General features: G+C 41.0%; 1 protein-coding gene across 1 annotated transcript; it reads left to right on the top strand.

Annotated features, from left to right (window-relative positions):
* Window positions 1-9,683: 9,683 nt before the first annotated feature.
* Window positions 9,684-21,033, top strand: LOC128743172 (serine protease gd-like). Its single transcript, XM_053839697.1, has 3 exons — window positions 9,684-10,313; window positions 19,571-20,103; window positions 20,164-21,033. The coding sequence occupies exons 1-3, from the start codon at window positions 10,083-10,085 to the stop codon at window positions 20,948-20,950; spliced, it is 1,551 nt and encodes a 516-aa protein (XP_053695672.1). The 5' UTR covers window positions 9,684-10,082; the 3' UTR covers window positions 20,951-21,033.
* The last annotated feature ends 1,310 nt before the right edge of the window (window positions 21,034-22,343 follow it).

The following is a 22,343-nucleotide window of genomic DNA, read 5'->3' as shown; positions in this document are numbered from 1 at the left end:
GAACTCAGGGAAGATATATAAAGAAAGGTATACAAGAGCTGTCTTGTATATGCAAATCAACCAAAATACACCCTCAGGGGAGTGATTGGATTCAGAATAGTTCAGAAAAGTTCACGTAATACAAGTCCATTGACGTCGTCGAAGAACAGTATGAACCCTAGGGGTCTCATGCTGCTTCCTTGAGGAACTCCTGATTTAATAATGGTAAATTGCAAATATCGTAGGCGACATTTGGATCAGTATAGATGACATCAATTTGTAAATGGTGTAGAAACCCACAGCTTTCGAGATAACCGACGAAGTGAAAGGTAGAGATGTAATTCTTCGTACTAGATAGAATGACGCCACTCACTATAATCTCGAATGGCTTAGAGACAGGCAAAAGGTAGTGATGCCATGATAATTTCGCACGTTTTGACGATCCCTAGAGTTTAGCATAGAATTCTTATAGCACTTTGCTAGACGACTATATACGACGACTATAACGACTATAGCTCTAATGTTTGTTCAAAACCAATACGCAATTGTTTGCGCACATTTTTAAACAGAATCCACACGCCATTGCCGAAATAACGTTGCATCTTGAGTAAATCATTGTTTGTTGCGCATTATGGGCCGTCAGAAAGATTGGTCCGTTTTTCTTCAAACATAATACCGGCCGGACGATAACAGTAGATGGTGACCGCTTACGACTTTTTTTTAACCACAATTGTTTAACACCATTGAACTATATTTTTCATGAGGTAATGTGAAGTCACTGGCCTATGTGCCGATAAGCCGCAGACGATTCACGCCTTGAAAGACAACATGCACCATTGACCAAACTCGTGACTCCAGAATCATGACCTTGAAATGCGGTCAGGCATATACAGTAATGACCCGATTTTGTCACCCCCATGATGAATTTAGGGGTGACTAAAACGGGACAGTGACAAAATCGGGTATATTTTCAATTTGAATTTTTTTGCAGATAACTTAGAACGAACTACATATATTTCATTCTGATCACTTTTAGGACATTTCGCACTTCCTTCTACCTCTCTGTGGACATTTGTCACCTGTTCACAGCACAGCCCACAGGTATGAAAACACGCGTTTTTTAATTGCGCCGAAATGGTTGATTATACTGGTTAACTATGTTCTGAGAAATTTCACAGCGTAAAAACCTCTTTCTTATGGTATGAACGATTCTTTGATTAACCCCCCTAAAAGTAAGATACAAAATTTATTTTTCAAGTAGTAAGAGATAGAGCAAAACAATGTTCTACAAAATTGTTGAGAAGATTATTATAAAGAACTTTGCCAAAGAAAATGACCTTCTAGCTATTATAGTTGTGGAGATATGAAACAACTTTTGTGGAAACTCCACGATAATCAACACAGTTCTTTTCACAGTGTTTTAAAACATTTGACATGTTGGAAAATGACTTTCAAACTAAGCTTTTGATAAATCAAAAGCGTGACAAAATCGGGTAAAAAACGTGACAAAATCGGGGGTGACAAAATCGGGTCAAAAACGTGACAAAATCGGGGGTGACTAAATCGGGGAGTGACAAAATCGGGTTACCACTGTATTAATATTTTTTTTTTTGAAACGATGATTCTACAATTGATGAAGAGACGGTAAGGGAAAGTAATGAAGAAGGATTTTTTTCGGGAATGAATGGGAAGGGTGGAAAGGATGGGGGGGGGGGGTAATAGGTAGCTATGCTTAACAAGTTGTCGTTGTGACTCCTATCTTTTGTCCAATGCTGGAAGGTGCATTCCGCATAACATTCACCAATGCTGGAAGGTGCAGGTGCATACCATTCACCATGTTATCACTAATATGGAATTTGCAACGGCATCTTTTATAAACAATATCATTTCGTATCAAATCGATTCAACAAAAATCTTATTAAAATTAAACTTTTACGTACCAAGACGCGCGGGTATCCGGCAAGAGAGCTGCAGCCATCCAGGAAGTGCTATGGCCGAAGACGGGAAACGCGAATTCCGCGCAGTAGATCCTGTTGCGGGCACGACATTCAAGTATCACATCTACAGTGGCCGCAATCAGGCAGAGCGTAGAGTCGGATTCGTATTACATGGAAAACAAATGAAGTGTGTCATTAGGTTGAGGCCCATCAATGATTGTCTATGCGTGTTGAGAATTAAGGGCAAATTCTTCAACTACAGTCTAAATGTGTCTCATAAATGTGTACGCACCGACGAACGAGAAATCCGGTGATGTGAAAGAGGCGTTCTATGATCTTCTCGACAGGATATGTGGATAGTGCCCAAGACATGACATAGAGATAGGGGGATTGGGGATACAAATGCACTGGTCGGATAGAATTGAAGAGTTCTTTCGTCCCGTTATTGGTAGAAGAAGCCTCCATCCTACCACAAACGACAATGGCCTGAGGCTAATCAACTTCGCTGCAGCCAGAGGAATGGTTATCTGTAGTACCCATTTTGCACAATGAGACACCCTAATGGCGAGGCCTGCTCACGTTCTTGTTGATGGCCGGCACTTTTCTGATGTCCCAAACGTGCGATCCTTCCGAGGACCAAACATCGACTCGGACCACTATCTCGTAATAAGCAAGATCCGCGCCCGGTTGTCCAACGTATTCATATCGAAATCAACGAGGAAGATACGACTGAACATTCGGCGGTTATCAGCGGAAGGAGTTGCTGCAGAGTACTCTCGGAAGACCGATGAGCGGATCGGTGAACAACTTGGAGAGAACCTGAACGAACAGTGGGGGCACACCCACGCGAGAAGTGTTGGGCACTACTACTGCAGCCGTTTCCAGTGAGTGGTTTGACGCAGAGTGCCAGCGAGTGACTGATGAGAAAAATCCAGCCAGAAATCACATATTGGCTAACGATTGAGGATGATGAACAAGCTGTGACTCCACCAACGAGGTTAGAAAAGCAGCGAAAGAGCAGCGAAAAACGGCAAAGCAGCTGGAGAAGACGACATTCCCGCCGAACTTTTGAAAGTCGGGAGCAAACCGCTGTATTGTGCAATCCAGCGGGTTACACTAAAGGTACGAACTGAGGAGGAATTACCTACGGACTGGTTGGAAGGTTTCATATACCCTATCTATAAAAAGGGCCATCGGCTCGAATGCAGCAATTATTGAGGCATTACTCTCTTCAATTCTGCATGCAAATTTCTCCCCCGCATCCTGTTTCTCAAACTGAGACCGTTGCAGGAAACCTTTGTTGGTGAATACCAGTGCGGTTTTCGAGAGGGACGCTCCACGATGGACCAAATGTTCACCTTGCGACAGATCCTCGATAAATTCCGGGAATTCAACTTGCCGACTCAGCATTTGTTTATAGACTTCAAGGTGGCCTACGATTCAGTTAAACGAAACGAGCTGTGGCAGATTATGCTTGAACATGGTTTTCCAACAAAACTGATTAGGCTGATACGTGTTACCTTTGAAGGTTCAAAATCGTGCGTCAGGATTGCGGGTGAGACATCGGACTCGCTTGTGACGTTAGATGGTTTGCAGCAAGGTGACGGACTATCGAATTTGCTGTTCAACATTACATTAGAAGGTACTATTCGAAGGGCAGACGCGCAGGGAAGCGGTACCATCATCACGAAATCTCATATGCTTCTAGGGTTCGCGGACGACATCGTTATCATCAGTGTCAACCGCATCTTAAGGAGGAAGCAATGCAGCTAGGGCTAATCATAAATTCTACCAAAACAAAGTATATGGTGGATAATAGAGAGCGTGGTAGCCCTTCGGGTTTTGGAACTGCAGTGGTGACAGATGGAGATACTTTTGAAGTAGTCGACGAATTTGGTTACCTTGGTACGTTAGTGACATGTGACAACGATGTGAGCCGTGAAGTAAAAAGGCGAATAGCGGCTGCCAACAGGGTGTTAGGGGTGACTGAAGAGCGGCAGCCCAAGACCGAGTATTGTGGAGACGGTTCCTGAATTCGGCATGGATTCGATAAGCGGACCCGAAAAAATAAGTAAGTAACGTGGAGGGACTTTTCCCAACGCACGATCCTACGATGTGGCCGCTAATGCCGTACGGGTTAGAAGAGGCAGATAATGCTGAAGGTCTGCAAGTCTCCGGTGACGAGCTAATGACAGTAGTTAGACGACTGCATTCAAGAAGACGCGAGGATGGAATCTCCAATGTGACCCAGAAGGCAACGATACAAACGTACCCAAATATGTTCAGGACAGTGCTGCAATAATGCCTGGAGGATGGTCGCTTCCCGGACAGGTGGAAAATCCTGAAGCCAGCGCAGTGCTGTTGCTTAAGCCAGGAAAGCCTGCAGGTGGTCCTACATCATATAGGCCGACATTTCTGTTGGATACATGCTGAAAACTACTGGAGAACATTACTCTAAACCAGTGGTATATGGTGCGGCATGGTGCGAGCCAAATCAGATTGTCCATGAATGCCGCGGGCCGCAATAATTTCTGACCATTCTTGTGCATAACAAAATGCAAAATATGTGACAGCAAGAAAGATTATCTAGGAATCGCCACACGATTTAAACAGGAAAGCATTCAGATTCACAACATGCACGAGGCATTACGAGCTAACTCAGGAACTCCTACGTCTTAAAAAAAATTTCTCATAAGTCCTCCATCTTTCAGATCAGTCCACGGGCCGCACGGATCATCTCGAAGGGCCACATGCGGCCTGCGGACCGCAGTTTGGCCATCACTGCTCTAAACAGTCTGACGACGTACACGGAAGGTGAACACGGTCTGTCAAATATACAGTTCGAATTCCGGAAAGAGAAATCCACTGTAGATGCTATTGGGATAGTAGTCAAGCGAGCTAAGAAGTCGCCTAAACAGAAGCGAAGAGAAGATCGTTTTTGCGCCGTTGTAACGATCGACGTTAAAAATGTTCTTAACAGTGCCAGCTGGGATCCCATCGCCGAGTCGCTGCACAGAATGCATGTCCCTGTATATCCGCATTCTGCAGAATGCGAATCTCTCATTTGCACAATGGACCTTTTGACATGTTGGCCGAGATATGTGTTATCGCCGGAATGCTTTCTATCTGCATCGTCCTAGAGAAAGATAACGAATTCTACAAACAAAGACACATCAGAGGAATTCGAAGGCTGGTGAGAAAGGATAGGCTCATACCGGTTTTGTCGACCTGGTTGAATAGGAATCATGAGCAAGTCAGATCTATCTACTATCTACTATCTATCTACAGCAAGATCTATCTACTGACTGACATCTACATTTTGAGTGAGAAAGAAATGAGAATAATTAAAGATTATATTTGGAAATCACTAATCTCAACATGGTATATCTGTAAAGTAAAAGGAAAAGCTTTGGTCAATTTCATGTTTGTTTTTCCACTGTAGATTATCTCTTCTGATGATAAAAATGTTCAATTTAGATAGCCCCGATGGATTTATATTAGATCTAGTAATGATTCCAGACTTCAGAGTAGTAGAATTCCTGAGAAGAATCTTCAATAGTTTCTATTGCAAGGCTAACTTAATCTTGCATTCATAATTCGCCAGGTTCTAAACAGCATCCGTTTAAGTTTCAGCCAGCCCGAGCAGGAACGAAGAGCAAAATAATATAAAAACAATATCAAACCGTGTTATAATGCTATATTTTGTTATTGAACAGATATGGAGATAAATTGATAACACATTTTGTTATTGAGTAGATATTTGAAACAGTGGTTGTAAGATGAGTTTAATAACTGATTTTGTTATTGTATCTTATGTTGGCCTTAAAATGACATTCGATATATTTCATACAATTTTTTTTATTGATTGAAGAGATTTTAGATTATAAATATTTTATAAAATGATTTTTAGATATCTCATATACCTACTACTGCATTTGTTATTCAATACCTTAATAATACTAAAATATGTTATTCTGAACTTTGAATACAGTCATGTTATTGCTTTGTTATTCAAATAACACAAATAGTTATTCTTTTGGCCTTAAAGGAGTAAAATTTTGATATTATTTTTTGTTATTTTACCAACTATGTCAGCCAAAACAAGACCAAATTTTGATATGAGTTATTCGATTTCCAATAACACATTTTGATACTATTTTGCTCTTCGCTCCTGCTCGGGAGGTAACGCTAGCATTCGCACAGCATTCGATTCGGCTTCAAAATTTTATTCGACAACCGGAAAAGTTGTCCTATTATGGTAACCAACCCGCAGTGTGAATCTAAATCCAGTAGAGAACATCATCTGAGAAGTGGGGAGTCATTATGTGATGGATCTATGGCAACAAAAATTAATATGACAGCGTTGATATAAGCTGAAAGTGGCACACGTAGGAGGATTTTGAAGTTGAAATTTCAAAGAACGTGGTTTGTTACCTCATAAATATGTGATGATAAATGTGTGAATAACATTTTATTGCGGAGAATCCGCCCTTTTAGAGTCCCATGCGAAAGTTATTAGCGTGATTATTTTCTGCGTGTCCCACACACGTTTACAATTTAGCAATTTGAACCATCAGGTTTTCATCATTTCCTCTCCACTTTACCCCTCCTAGCTTGACATGCATATTTTTAACGTATTTGGTAAGTACAGGATAATTATTATTAAAATATGAATTTACGTCGGACTCGTAAAATTGCTGTAAGGCACAATAAACACCAAGAATATGGAATATGGCCTTGGGCATAAATCTTTTTCTAAGACTTGACCCTTCTTTATCAACAGACTTCGCAGCCGTTAAAGTACAGGACAGTTACAGGGTAACGATCCTATTGACTCTATCTAGCAGTACCGCCCAGCCGAGATTTAAACATACGATAAACGGCTGGTTAGACCAGTATCGTACATCGAAACTAACTGTGTGGTGGGCACATGGATTGATTTATCATGACTTTCCATTACGCATTAAGTTTTCTTAAGGCATTTATGAAGAACGAGAAAGTGGGAAAATTCCATTTAATTCTTCTACTTCTACTTCTATTGATTAATGTTATGAAGTTGACTAGCATGCTAGGGTTTATTTCTAATTCCCTTCGTAGTAAGTAAAGCCATTGTTGGATTCTTGTGCTGATTTGACTAAAACACACTTGCCTTCCGATCCGTGAACTATGAAATCGCTGAAAAGCGATTATTAAAGCATATTATTGAAATTACGCAACTGACTTTATTTCTTAAATTCGTCGTACCGTATTAAAATCCGTCCATCAAAATTTTTCATTGTCCGAACTAAAAATCACAACAATGTTTACGAAGCTAACGCGCATGTATTTGTGTAGGACTGCATGACAAATGTTATTCTGCGAAATTTTTGCAGGTCAGGCAAATTTTCCTGGCTTTAGAATAACGACAATGCCTCACGTGAGTTATTTTCATTTATGAAGGACGGACATTAAAACGATTAGTTGGCATTTTCTTCTTCGTCGCACGAAAAAACGTAGGAAATTTGGCTGGTAGGACTTCTTTAATGATAAAAAGCATTTAAATAGATCTCAGCTCACTTTGATTGATCGCGTATGACAGACATCAAACTAAGATATTAGGGAATAACCAGTTTTGCATTGTGTGTCATAAAAATGCTAATATTTTTAATAATTTGTGTTAGATAGGACGGGAATTGGCAATTACGACGAAGCAGCAACATACCCTACTTACTCTCAAAACCAATATTTGCCGTTTACGTCGCGTTTGACAATTCTTGGGAGCAAACAATCAAACGTCTTTGAGTCATTAGAAAGTGAATCAGACTAGAAACAGCCAAAACGATGCCGTAAAAAACATTCAGCATAAATTATCAATTGAGGTGACACATGATTCACGGTGGTTCCTTCAGGGCTTGGGTTTCCTTCACTATGCGTTTGCAAAGCTTTGGCATGCTTTATTCCACATTCGAAGGAACCAATCATTCATATGCTGATGCTTCTTAGAATACATAAATAAGAGATGTATTTATTAAAGAAGCAAATTATAATGGTCCGTTTTTATATTTTCATAGGAAACATATTACATCAAAGTTTTCGACGGCATGAGAACATTTTGGAATGCTGTAGGATTATATTTCTGAAATAGAAACTATATTTCGAAAGATGTTGATAATTGGGTACCAGCCAGTAAAATAATGAAAACCCTTAAAGGTGAAGGTCGTCAGAGTCCAGCTGCTTTTTTACTGATTTCATTACTTGTTGCCACTATCGTTTTGTTTATGCTATGGCACTTTTCCAGGAGAACAGAGTTGCTAGTAGCAGATAATAATCTGTTATGAACAATTATGAAACGTAGAATCGCGTATCTATTTTCGCTGCTGAACTAGATCCGACAGCAATTCTATCACACAAAATGTTGTTTACGGTGAATTTTATTATCAGTGAATTTTATAAGTAATATCGAATGTTTACGTTGGTATCACTCCATCTGTGCGTCCGTTTCCTTGGTAACGTACAACAACGACGGTCGCGGATTCGAAATTGCAATCGAAACGAAGTAAAGTTTTTCATATCAATTCAAGTGAACAGTTTGGGCAAAATCATTAATATCTTATCAAATAACTGTTCGGGAGGTAAATTAAAGTTTTCTGTTGCTCAAGTTAAGTTTCACGAGTGATGTGACGAATGGAACGGCCGAAAAAAATTAATGAAAAATCTCAGTATTTGTGTAACTTATGCCCCAAAAAGTAATAGAACCTATAGAATGCAATGTTTAGTGCTTCGAGTTGCAAGATCTTATTACGGCTACGGTTACGGTTAGTGGATTTTATTTTATTTTTTTGTGATGGTTTCCCGAGTCTATGGGAGCATTTTGGTACACTGAAGAAGGGAAGGGAAGGGTGATATTCGGTGCCATAAAAAGATTCTGACGACCTTGTTAAAATCAATAAAATTCCAAAATGTTTATGGTGTTTTTAGCATAAAGATTTCGTATATGTTTTAGATAATTGTTTCGCCTCGTCATCGATGGTCCTTGTTAATAACGTTAAAAGTTCGTTGTAACTTGAAAAGCGCAATTCGACACTAAATACTGGATCTGTCAAAGGAATGAATATTTCAAAGCGGCAAATCCAAATATGTATTTCTCTGTGCACATACTCTTACGTTACAATCCGGTGTCAGCGTCAGTTGTAAGATCGTGTTAAATGAGTGTACGTGTATGCGAGAAAATAATGAAAATATCAATATCAAGTGTAAGTAAGGATACAATTAACATTTAACAAATAAATTAATTGACAAACTAATAAGTGGATATATAAATAAATAAACACATAAGAAAGTAGATAAACAATTTGCCTTCAAAAGAAATAATTAAACGAATGAAAGAATAAAAAATTATACATATTTTTAAATGAAGTATAAGAAAACTGAAAATTTATTTAAAAAGGTACACAAAATTTAAAAAGGTCTCACACCGGATTTTCCTTATTTGTTTCACGGGCTGCGCCCATGGTAAGACTGATTAATTTCTTCAACAACATTCTTTTTTCATGGTAGGTAGCACTATTATTATCTTGTTCATCACTGTATTTACTTGCATTTTGTAAGTAGAAATTTCAAGCATGATAATATTTTATAAAAGTATGATTAAACCGGCTTCTAATAACAACTTTGATATCGATCCCTACTACAACGCTCTCCCCTACTTGTAATGTGTAGTTTGAACGATCTCTCATGCGGTCTCTCGACCAGCTGAGCATCTCAGCCAGTGTGCGTGCAGATCTGCTAGCGTGAGGATCGTCTTTACCAAGCTTCCCGCGAGTTGCTATCAACGAAACTCTTACGTTACGATCCGGTGTCAGCGTCAGTTGTAAGATCGTGCTAAATGTGTGTACGTGTATGCAAGAAAATAATAAAAATATCAATTACAAGTGCTGATCAAAATCTGTTTTCACATGGCTGGACTCCAGTGAGATCAAACAAGAGCGGTAACGCGCGTTTATCATATTACAATCGTAGTGGAAGCTGAGAAGTGCATCGACAAACAAATCCGCCCCTAGTTCCTAATCGTAAATCTAGTCAGCCCAGCAGGCGAATCGATAAATTTTAGCGGCTTAAGGTTTCCAGTAATGTACATGTAATTTATCTTCCCGGTTTAAAATAAGTGAAATTCATAACAACGGATTAATGACTCTCAGAATGCAGCAACTACTTGCATTAGTGATATTCACACTTCATCTGGCGCAGTTCTATTCAGTGAAGGCGCAATACCTACAGTCACCCTGTCCGGACGTGTTCACGTATCAGGTGGATCCCGCAACCAACCAAATATTCGGTTACATCGAGATCAGCAACATTCAAGTAGGACAAGCGGCAAAACTACGCGTTGATCTATCCATCGGAACACAACTAGCACCGGTAAATACACACCTTAACGAGCCACTCTTCTAAGCTCGGAAATCCCTAGCTATGCTCATTTCCCTCTGTCAATAAATCTTCTCACTTCACTGTGAAAACATTTACATCAAATGGTCGTGACTTGAGCTACATCTGTCTGTTGTTTAAAATACACATAACAGCCGTTTGTAGGAAAAACCCCCTTTGCAAGCACAGTGACCAAACATATCATCGGAATGAAGCCAAAACGCGCTGCACTAGTAAAAGTTTAACATGGGAAGTTATTGCCGGACCAGAGGAAATCTTATTTCTAGCTTAATAGAAGGTAGTTAAAGTCGACAGTGCAGTTAACGGCCCGCAATTAAAATGTTCCTAATTGAAAATAGTTTTAATTTAGCCATCATCTAGCCACAGTATCATGAGCACTTTTTTTGCTATCATAAACAGAAAACTTTTAAATGATGAAGGGAAATGTGAATGTGACATTGTCGTGTTGTCGTTGCCCGAACCGGTTATATAACGATGGCATTAAGCTGTTTTGGACAGAGGTCTAGAGACGCTATGATTCGAAATCAAATTCGAACATGATAACGAAATGACCTTCGCAGATTTATTTCTGCAATCTTGCGAGCAGAATACGATGTGTTGGCTATAGTAAATGTTAATTTTAGCGGGATCTTCTTCGCAGAATTTGATTCGTTTGTAAAACGGATCGTTTTTGAGACGCAAAATGGTTGTTTATCGAAACAAAAACTAACAATTACGTTTTATGCTTGGTTTTATCTATCGGTGTGAAGGTATCATTAATTTATTGTTCATAAAGAGTGTCATGACTATGACATACTTTTGGCTCTCTCTCTCTCTGTAGTCATTTAATTACCTACAATGCAAAATAGTGAACCTAAGGGTATGAAAGACACGTCAATGACTTTCACACTATTATTTGACGATTTATCACAATATTATTTCACTACGTAATTGCCCTTTGAAGGGAGCTTAGATTGCAATGCTTGATAAGGAAATGTCGTCAGGGTAATTTTTATTTTTACTAACGTAATTTTTACCAACTGTTTTACTAACTGATACAATTAAAGAAACTGACTAAAGAACTGACATAGGAACTCATATTCCATTCGTCGAAACCAAGTGCGCATGAATCTCGATGAAACCTTCTGAATCTTTTGCTCGAAAACTTGCGGAGTATCAGTCGATGAACGCGGCAGAAAATAATGACTGCAAGCAAACGGCAACAAATATCATCGTATCATCACGAAATCGATCCGTGCTGCCTAACGAAAACACCAGGCAATCAAATTTGTATCGTACAGTTCATAAAATCGCCGAAATGTTGAACTCGAAAAAAATATTGTTCGAACTTTTCCTAGCAACTTTGAACAGAGTCACGCACAACAATCATCGTTGAGCAAATCAGGTTTAATGATGACAGGAGGCCGTGAGTGACTGAGCTCCAGTGTCTTTTCTTTAGTCAGTTTCTTTAGATACAATCTGCAACAAAGCCTTGGATATAAACGTCTTTTAAGACTTGACCCTTTTTTTACCCAGCCGGCTATTAGAGTACACGACAATTGCGCGGCTAATGCAACGATCCTTCTAACTCTAGCAGCACCGCCCAGCCGAGATTCGATAATTGTAATGGAAACGTAAGCAAATTGTTTCCGCAATCCAAAAAAAATATTCCCTCGAAAAAATTTTTCAAAAAATCTTCTATAGTGGTGGAAAACTTAAAAGTAATCTGAGAAATGATATGAAAATTTTTAACCATAGCGTATCATAGCATAGTTCAACCACTAGCGTGTTGTACGAGATTGATTTAAAATTATGAACCTTGAAATTCTTCACCAATTTCTAATCTTTTATTGGTGAAAATATCCAAAATTTACATTGGCTCAATTTTATATTAATTGTTTTTTTTTTACTGTGGTGTAATTTACATTAGTTTATCATTGACTGAAGTTTTTTCGTGGATTAAATTAAAAGTGGAATTCAGTTGTGAAAATTTTTTTCTTTAGTTCCAATTAGTTTTGCATGTTGGTTAAATTTTTCAAATATTTTGCCTTAGTTTCAATTCAGTTTATACTCAGTAGTGACATTACGAACTGCTTAGCTGCTTAGCCAATTCTGCACGATTTTCTCGACAATTTTTGATATGCTGTTCAGAGATTACCCTGTAATTTTCAATGTTATTTCTGCTGTCAGACTTATGAATTGCTGTCATTGAAACATACTTCCATTACGAGGGAAAACTCCGCTGGTGAGAGAGCTATTAAAAATCATCATAGGCGGCTTCGCCAAAGTTGCAGCAGATTGATTCAGAAATAATGGAGGCAATCCATCGGGACCCAGTCCTTAAGAGGAATCTACCGCAACAAGAGCGTTCGCCACTTCACCAGTCGGTAATGTTATAGGAGGTAATTGCAGGAGTTCATGAAAATTCAATTTATTACCAATTTACGAAACTGGACAAGCCTCCGCTGAAATAAGAAATTCTTGCGTTACAGCCGAGTTATAACTGAATCACCGCGGTACACCGCTTAGACTAGGATTAGATCGTCTATTGGGGTTTAAATCAAATATAAATTGAGACCGGAAATCTGCAAAAAGTGTTGTACATACTAAAATATGAAAAAATGTTGAATATTAATTTACTATCAGAAATATTCCTACGATAAAGTTTTGTTCTGCTTCTTGGTGTTTAAAAAAATGGCTTGAAAATTGTTCCATTTTTTCATTATCATTTTTAGTACAATGATCCAAGAACTAATATTGAACGAACACAAGTTATTTTTGACAGTTATTCCCGGGATTTCGGAAGGACGACAATTAAGAACCGAGAATCATACTTTAGTATATGGTCTATGAAGATTTGTTGTTTTACAGATTTTTTCAGCAAAGTACTTTGCGGTATCTCGGTACATGTTTCTTTTCTGATATCTCAGTAATTTTTTTGCCAGACTACGGTAAACGAGAAATGTATACCAAAATGTAGTTAGCATTTTGCTTTACCCAGATTGTATTATGAATTTAATAACTACTATCGTTTCAAATGTAAGAGATTCTTTTATGTCAAAAAATATGTTTGCCAAGTTTAATGAAGAACCGTCTAGGCACTCCGGAATTATGTCGGAATATACATTCCTACTCCCATTCCTCCTCCCCCAAGAAGGCCCAAAACTTTGCTTTTTTGCTCTCCAAAAATCCCTATGATAGAAAAGAAACAAAGTAATTAATTTACGTTAACATATCTTTTGTAGCAATATAGATGGTATTTATTTATTTTGGGAGAGCGAAATGAAGCGCATTAACCTTGGTCTATTGTTGCTGGGCTTATGGTCAATAGCATAAGTTCATCCTCGAGGGTCCGAATTATTTCTTAACCATTGTTAGCACTGATACTCCCAACGTGATTTACATTTATAAACATAGGAACAGATGGTACTGTTGTTCCCGTTTCTTCTTCCCCTGTAGATTCAATAATTTAGCATTGATCAAATAATGTTTGATTTTGATACATTTTAAAAAATCATCTCTGAAAAGTGAATTTCGAAAGAAGAACCGAGTGTGTGGTCCCATTCAACTCAGTGGGAATGCCTACCGTCATAACGTGCACCCGGTCACGGTCACCCTCGCGAGCTATTGCTACCCGTCGAGACGTGTACTGATTGGAAAGTGTCCTCACAGCCACCCTCGCAGGGTTCTCAGCCAGTTATGAACTTTGTACAGTATGGGTACAAGGATTATTTGGGGTAAAAACCTCAGCCCCACACATCTTATGAGGCCGGTCAAGGGTTTTACCGTGCCCAGAATCTCGTTGCATTGGATCAAGATGTCATATGTGACCCAAGGACGTTAGTTCAATGGGTCACTTCGCCATCATTATCCACCTTGACAAGATACGCTAGCCAGAAAACACCTCTTGCTGCAGCTTGGACTAGTGCTGGTTCGGCATGATTCTTGAGATCATGTTGCAGGTCTTGGCCGCCTTGTTGGAGGCATGCTCAATGTGGCTGTTGAAATTGAGCCGGTCGTCGGTCATCACAGAGTCAGTATGCTCACCAGCGTTGAGTTCTAACCGTTGCGTTGTACCGCTCTACAGTTGCTAATTAATAGTACTTCTGTTTTGTGGTGGGCTATTTGCAACTCCACTTCTTTCATCCAAGTTTCGATCGCGTCTATTGGCTGGGATGATAGCATTTCGACCTCCTCCAAAGTCTCGCCTATTACCGTCGTTATGATGTCGTCCGCAAAGCCGACGATTTCCACACCTCTAGACAGTTTCAGTGTTAGTACGGCGTTGTACATAGCATTCCAGAGCTTGTGGAACTCCCGCGGTAACCCTAATCGACTTCTGGTCGATGTTCGTTTCATCTATCAGAAAGCGGTTCTGGATGAACATGAACTGTCAGAGAGGCAATTTGGGCTCTAAGAGTTTACCGAGTGTGTCCAGCAGACAGTTTGTAGGGTCTGTAAGCTACTGGATCTCCCGGGGACTTTTCTGGTTTCGGCACGAGTACTAACTGTTAGAGTCAATAGGATCGTAGTAACTGACCCTGCAATTGCCCTCTACCTTAATAGCTGGCTGCGAAGTCTGTCGTATAAAAGTAGAAGGTCAAGTTTCGATAACGGAATGTAGTACCTGGGCTTTGCTTTTTACTAACTTCTATATCTTCTATATCATGGCTCTGGAAAGTAGCCTTCCTCAAGCTATTTGTGTAGGACCGTTTTAAACAATGTGGAAGACTCGTGTTTCCTCCGGAAAAAGCCCTTCAATGAGGACCTTTAGCCTCTCTGGACACATTTCAGTGGATGTCGTCGGACCTGTTATTTTTGCCATTGTTACTCGCTATGCGTGACCCCAAGGCCCCTAGTTATATATATTACCCTGGGCCAGGGGTTATAGTTCCTTAAAGCAGTTTGGTTTGCTTTGCATTATTGGCCGTTTCAGTGCAGCCTTGGCCTCCCGTTGCACTATTCTCCGTGCATCTCTCTCTCTCGCTCTCACTCTCTCTCTCTCTCTGCTTTTTCAAGGTTTCGGAAAACTAATGTTCTTGTCCGGAGCCAACCCGGACGTTGCGTGGGACTTTCGCCCACCAAAACCTCATCCTTGCCCTCTGCCTGAATCCCCCCGGTACCACAATGAAGTATTACTTCAGGGAGAGGCTGTGCTCTTGCACTTATCCATTTTCTAGCGTTGCGTTACTCCTTCAGGCATATCGAGGGGATGGCGTGCTCATGCACTTTGCAGTTATCAACGCAGGCTAACGTTGCTAGTCATTTGCGCAACTAACTCGCAGTACCCTTCGAGACGTGTACCGATCAGAAAGTGCCGACAGTCATAACGTGCACTCCGTCACAGCCACTCTCGCGGGATTTCTTGACCAGACGAGACGTGTACCGATTAGGAAGTGCCCTCCAACATGACGCGCACTCCGTCACAGCCACCCTCGCAGGGTTTCCTAGCTATGCCTATTTGAACAAGGACCGATTTGAGTATTGGGACTATTTCGGGATAAATCCCATTCCCACACATATGAATCCAGTCTAGGGTTTTACCGCGCCCCGGATCGCGTTGCTTTGGGGCGTCATATGCGGCTCAGAGACGGCCACCTTTCATTAAAAAAACTTAACTTATGCTCGCTGTTCTGCTTTCCACTTACGCTGCAGATCAGACAGAATACGTGCGATTGCGCTATTGACGGCATTCCAAATGCTCTCGTTGCGACACATTTCCTCCGCCATATTTCCGACGTTAAGACCGGACGGCATTTATTTCCGCCTTGCAGCAAATCTGGGACAGTCAAAAACCACGTGCTCTGCTGTTTCTTCCACGTTCCCACATTCCGGGCATAAAGGCGACCTGGCGTGCCTGAACCGGTAAAGGTACTGCCTGAAGCAACCATGACCTGACAGGAACTGCGTTAGGTAAAAGTTCACCTCCCCGTGCTTCCTATTCACCCAAACCGAGAGAGTCGATATGAGCCTGTGAGTCCATCTACCTTTCTGTGTCGTGTTCCACTCTTGTTGCCACTTTGCTATTGATTCTGCTCTCATCCGCTTTCTGAGCTTTCCATCAGGGTGATGTCGATGGGAATCATCCCAGCGAATACGCACGCAGCTTCTGATGAGATAGTCCTATATGCGCTCACGACTCGAATGGCCATGAGTTGGACCGTACTTCTCAACTTTGCTCTGTTGCGCTGGGTTTGGAGCACTGTAATCTAGGCTGGTCCGCTATACCGCAGTATCGACGTTCTCTAGCGCCCGGTAAGAGGTAAGGGACCAGGACGTTGGCTCGTGTTTCGGGGAGAGGCCTTCAATTATGCATTTTAGCTTATTTGGGCATCCTTCGGCTAGTATTGCTACGCCCCTGGTCTTTGCCATCACTACTCGGTATGCATCGCCCCAGGGGTTGAAATCGACTTCTCTACAAAGCTCCTTAAAGGAGTTTGTCTTGCTTTGCTTTATCGCGTATTTCAGTGCGGCCTTGGCACCGCGAAGGTCACTTCTTCTTTCCTCTCTAGTCACGGTACTTCTTGCTCTCTGAAAGCGCTTTCTAGCTTAGTTGCAGTTAGCGCGTAATGCGTTGAGTAACTAATTCCACCAGTAGACCGGACGCCGTCGGTCCACCTTCCTCGGCATGGCTGTGTCGCATGCTCTCGTTAGCGCTTCGGTCAACTCATCAGCATTACCATTCTGCCATTGGGTTGTTCGGGCGTTGAAGTCACCTCCTATGACGATCGGTCTCCGTTCAATGAGCACTCCAGTTCGTTCGTCCAGCATGCGGCGGAACAGTTCCAGCGTCCATCTTGGGGGAGCATAGCAGCTGCACACGAATATTCCGTTAATTTTGACGACCACGAAACCCTCATATCGGCTTGTAACCACCTCTTGGATGGGATATCGACCCGTCACCAATATCGCGACCATTCCTGCTCTGTCTGCTATCCAGTTACCGTTATTGAATTGTGTTGTGGCTTTCGGGTTGATCCGCTATAATTGCAACGTCGCACTTCGTTTCAGTTGTCGACTGCCACAACAGTGTCGCAGTGATTGAGGTTGATTTCAATCACCTCCATTATTGTAGGCCTGCCTTTGCCTTCAGGTACACCGGGCATTTAAAGCCTCCCGTCACGTGGTCGTTGTCTTCCTTGCACAACATACACCTCGGTTGCTTATTGCAGTCCTACGCAACATGTCCCTCACTGCCACATTTCCGACACAGCTTCGATCTGTGTGGGCCCGGACAATTCCTCGCCTGGTGACCAAAGTCCATGCATTAAATGCATCTCGCCATTTCTTTGGGTTCACGAGGGATGGCTCTAAAACTAACCACCGCCCATCAGATCTTGACCTTCAGAACTGATCTTCAGAAGCCGGTTTGCCGCCGCGATAGACAGACGAATCGACGCCGTCTGCGTACTGCCGTATGCGCGCGTGTGTGTGTGTATGTGAGTGTGTGATGTTTTTAATCTCACTCTTTTTTCCGGAGATATCTGGACTGATTTTGATTGATGGGTCGCTATTGAATTGCATATCATTAGACTTTTAGTTGAAAAGTTATGTATGAAAATACAAAAAAGGCCTGCCAAATTTAGGAAATGTACGAATAGACGTAATACTACGACTGAGTTTGCTTTTTGTCAAATAAGCATTGTATATTGAATCTACAATCGACATCTTTATTCGCTTTATTGCTGCTATGTTAGTTTCACTGCATTTTAGAAAATCAGAATTTGACAGTCAACAAACAACTTGTGACCTGCTTCCGAAATATTTTTTTCAACATTTTCGTTGAACTATGGCTTCCGGTCCGATTTTTCACATCTAAAACCATCATCAAATGTGGATCCGTGTGGAATACCGTGTCTAGCTCTTGACGAAGGTTCTATTTAAATATAAGAAAAGACCTGCTAATATTGACGAAATGTACACTAACCTTAAAGTTGCTACTGTCGATCGTATTGAACACCCAATTATCCTAGGGAAAGTTAACCGGCTAGGAAGATCTGTTAAAATTGTCAGATGGCTTCAGAGATACTCAACGAATCGAGGTATCTCAGTAAAATTAAGCTCTGCCGAGCCTAGTGTTCCACAGGGAAATGATTTAAGACCGTTTATTTTCGTCAACATACACTTCAAAGATGTGTGGTTTGTAACTCCAACCGGATGCTTATTGTAAGATCCGAAGAGGACTGCAAGCGGCAACAAAATTTCATTAACCGGTTTGCTGATTGGTGCCGTTAGCCTCTCCATACGCGGTCTGAAAGTGTTTTGACAACACAGCAAGATACAGAATACCATAAATCAAACGTCTGAGTGCAAACAGTCCCGAAAATTGACCTCAAACCCAGACGTTTAGGGCTGGCTTGGCTATTCATATTCCTTGCGTTAGCATTTAGCAAAATCACGAGAATCTCCTTCTCTGTCAGTGTTTTACCCAAGTGATTCCAATTAAAGTCATATTCGGAGGTTTTTTATACGAGCACTGCACTTTGAACTGCAGCGACCAGTAGTTAGATCTATTGTGGTACAATTCTTGGAGCTTACAACAAAGGCAGCGCTTGGTGTTAAAATTATTTTCATCGCAAAAAGTCATCCTTGGTACGTGGGAGACATAAAGGAGCTGAGTGCTTTATGTCTCCTCTGTGTAAGACGTGCCGGAGTTTTTGTCCATTATTCATGACCAGAACAGGACCGATGCTGATTGCTGCTGACTGTGCCGCTCATCCTCACCTGGCCGATAATGTTCATAGCGAACTACAGATACTGCTGTGACTGCTCGAGCAGCACTTTGGTAGCAAGCTATTGCAGCTAAATACAGCTTATACCACACACTCCCGAAATCTATTCATATGCCCCACTGTTTCGGCTAGGATCAGTATGGCTGATGAAGATTCGCTTATTTCAATGCTATCAACGTAAAGTGTTCCATTTCAGTACGCGTAACGCCTGTCCAGAATGGATAAATCACCGAAAATGAATGATTTATAAAAAGAATTGTTAAATCACACAACTTGTAGAATCCTGACATCTAATATTAGTCATAAAAATCCCACCGTATCGTCGTTCTTGTAAAATAAAACTCACTGTCAGAGTATTTAATCTAGGTGACTCAGAATAATATAATTCTTCATTCATCGTTGCTGCTATTACCAATATGTGGGGCAATCCAGAAAATACTTTTCCGCACAACTTACCTATATAATGTTACAGAAATTTCAATAAATTCAAAAAATTAATATCTTACTTCTTTCTTTCAGAACAACGTTGGCTCAATCACGCTGGTGAAATCCCGCGAAGGAACCTTCAACGACATCGTCAGAGGGTATCCCGCGCAGTATCGAGTCAACTTTCCCCTTCAAAACATTCTTCCGACGGTGCTTTCCATATCGCTCAATGGTCAGACTATCTGTACCGGATACCGAGCGGAAGGACGCGTCCTTACCACGATAAATCTGGACCATACCTTGTACACTAGGTTACAGCCCCAAAATGTGCCATACAATCCGAACGGATTTTCCTACGAACGGCCGGATGAAACAACAGGATTTGTGTACCGTCCACAGCCACAACCACAACCACAGCCACAACCAAACATTCCACAAGTGCAACCAAATTTCCCGAAACCAAATCCTCGGCCTACACTGCAAACCCGCCCACAGTGGAACTATGAACCGCAGACGCCTCCACCGACTCCGATTACAGCAGTAGTAACACGTCCGATCGTGCGTCCACAACCAACACCTCCTCCAGTGCGAGTCACTTCCGCGCCTGATGTGTCAACATCAAATCGGTCAGTACTTAGTAGCACAAACTGTGATAAACTGTAACTAAATGATCCATTCAATTTTAGCGTATGCGGTAAACCGGCACGGTCTTTCCTCAACAAGCTCTCGTTCAATGGCGAACTGTCGGAGAGAGGTCAATTTCCTTGGGCGGTGCCACTATTCGACCGCACCGATCGTCAGGATCCGAAATACTTCTGTGGCAGTACAATCATCACCCGAAAGCATCTGATCACGGCAGCGAAATGTGTTTACGAAATCGGGGAAGTTTTTAGTCCAAACCGGATCCTGGCGATGCCAGGGATGTACAATGTTGACAACTTTTTCGACGAAAATGCCAAATTTGCCGACATTGAAGCGGTTATTCCTCATGATGAGTACGTACCGGATGACGATTTGAGTGATTCGAATATTGCTGTGCTACGCCTGAAGAAAAATATGGACTTTTCCGACTATATCATCCCGATTTGTGCATGGAGAGGCGACAATGATTTGCAGAAAATTGTTGGGGAAGACGGCGTTATGGTTGGCTGGGGCGTTACAGAGACTGGACCGACTTCGGTGGCGACCTTCGTTAAGCAGTCGATCGTTGAGCCGAGGCAATGCATCGACAGTCTGTCGCGAGTTTACTCGAGTAATTCGCGAATTTTCTGCGGTGACGGACATGGATCTACGCCGTGTTTCGGCGATGCCGGTAGTGCCCTGGTTCTGAAAAGGGGTAACCAGTACTACCTGCGGGGAATTTTATCGAACGCCCAAGTGGACCATAATACGCTGAAGTGTGACGTGACAAAGTATGCGATTTTCATCGATATTGCTCCGTTCCGGTTTTGGCTGAAGAGTGTCACCAGCTAGCTGATAGTCACACTAGTGTTACTTAGGTTTTAAAATCTTGATCTAATCTAGTCTAAGTCAAGTTTTTATCTAACGGAGTTAAAATAAAATGAACTGATTTGTTGAATAATATCTTTGCTATTTGCGTAATTTACCTAGTTTGGGACAATAAATAAATTGTATCTGTAGAATAGAAAGAGTCATCCTGAGAGATTGTTTATATAATTTAAATGGTTAATTAACATTGTTTCGATTTCATTACGGCTTTTAAATTAGCTTGAAGGCATTGCTGCATGCAATAATCCACATAAGGGCTAACTGCTCAAATCATTAGTAGAGTAGCACTTGGTCCGTTATTGCTTATTTTTATTTTTCTGCCCTGCAGTCTGGATTATTTTCATAGATAAACTTGAAACAACATTTCTGCACCTCTTTTGAATTTTCTCGATAATTTAGTTACGTGCTTGGCGTGATTTGCACCTAAAACATGTTTCTATATTGCTAATTCCCGTCGTAGTAAGAAAAGTCACTGCAATTTTCAACATTTCTTGGATGGATTTAACGAATAATCCAAAAGCTCTAGTGCTGATTTGACCCAAACACACTTATCTTCCGATGTGTGCAATTCAATTTGAAAGCGGTTACTATAACCATTTGATTGAAATTACGCAACTGACTTTATTTTTTAAATTTGTCGTACCGTTTTGAAATCCGTCCATCAAAATTTTCCATCGTCCGAACCAAAAATCACAACAATGCTTGTGTAGGACGGTACAACAAATGTCAATCTGCAAAAAATGCTACTGGTCATGCAAATTTTCCTGGCTGCAGAATAATAACAATATGTTGCGTGAATTATTTTTATTTTATTGATGACGGAAATTGAAACTTTTTTGAAAATTTTTTCTTCGTCGCACAAAAGGTGGTAAGAAATTTGGTTGCTAGGAATTCTTCAATGAATGAAATCATTTAAATAGATCTCAGCTTACTTTCATTGATCGCACATGATCGCCAGCAAACCAAAATATTAGGGAATAACTAATTTTAAATTGTGTGTCATAAAAACACTGATATTTTCAAAAATTTATATTGAATAGAACGGGAATAGGCAATTACGACGAAGCAGCAACAAACCCTACATTAAAAGGTTGGTTTCTGTGGAAGCCCATGATAGTGGAGGAAGTGACCATATTGGTGTAGCAATAGTAACGGAGATGTGTGACCCCCATTGAAGTTGAAGAAGTCATCCAGCGGCTAAAAAACAACAAAGCAGTAGGAAAGGATGGCATTGGAGCGAAACTTATTAAAGTGTGCCCGGACAAGTTGGTCGACTATTTGCAACAATTGATTGTCAAGATTTGGGATACAGAACTACTACCGGAGGAGTGGAAAGACAGGATTATCTGCCCTATCT

Source organism: Sabethes cyaneus, chromosome 3 (assembly GCF_943734655.1).
Source record: "Sabethes cyaneus chromosome 3, idSabCyanKW18_F2, whole genome shotgun sequence".
In the NCBI taxonomy this organism is placed as follows: Eukaryota; Metazoa; Arthropoda; class Insecta; order Diptera; family Culicidae; genus Sabethes; species Sabethes cyaneus.
The sequence above is the reverse complement of the archived record's forward strand: the minus strand, read 5'-3'. Positions and strand labels throughout refer to the sequence as shown.

Excerpts from the sequence above, each read along its gene's own strand:
- LOC128743172 (XM_053839697.1), top strand. The coding sequence starts at position 10,083 with ATGACTCTCAGAATGCAGCAACTACTTGCATTAGTGATATTCACACTT. Across the intron at positions 10,314-19,570 it reads TCGGAACACAACTAGCACCG|AACAACGTTGGCTCAATCAC; the intron begins GTAAATACACAC and ends TCTTTCTTTCAG. Across the intron at positions 20,104-20,163 it reads GATGTGTCAACATCAAATCG|CGTATGCGGTAAACCGGCAC; the intron begins GTCAGTACTTAG and ends ATTCAATTTTAG.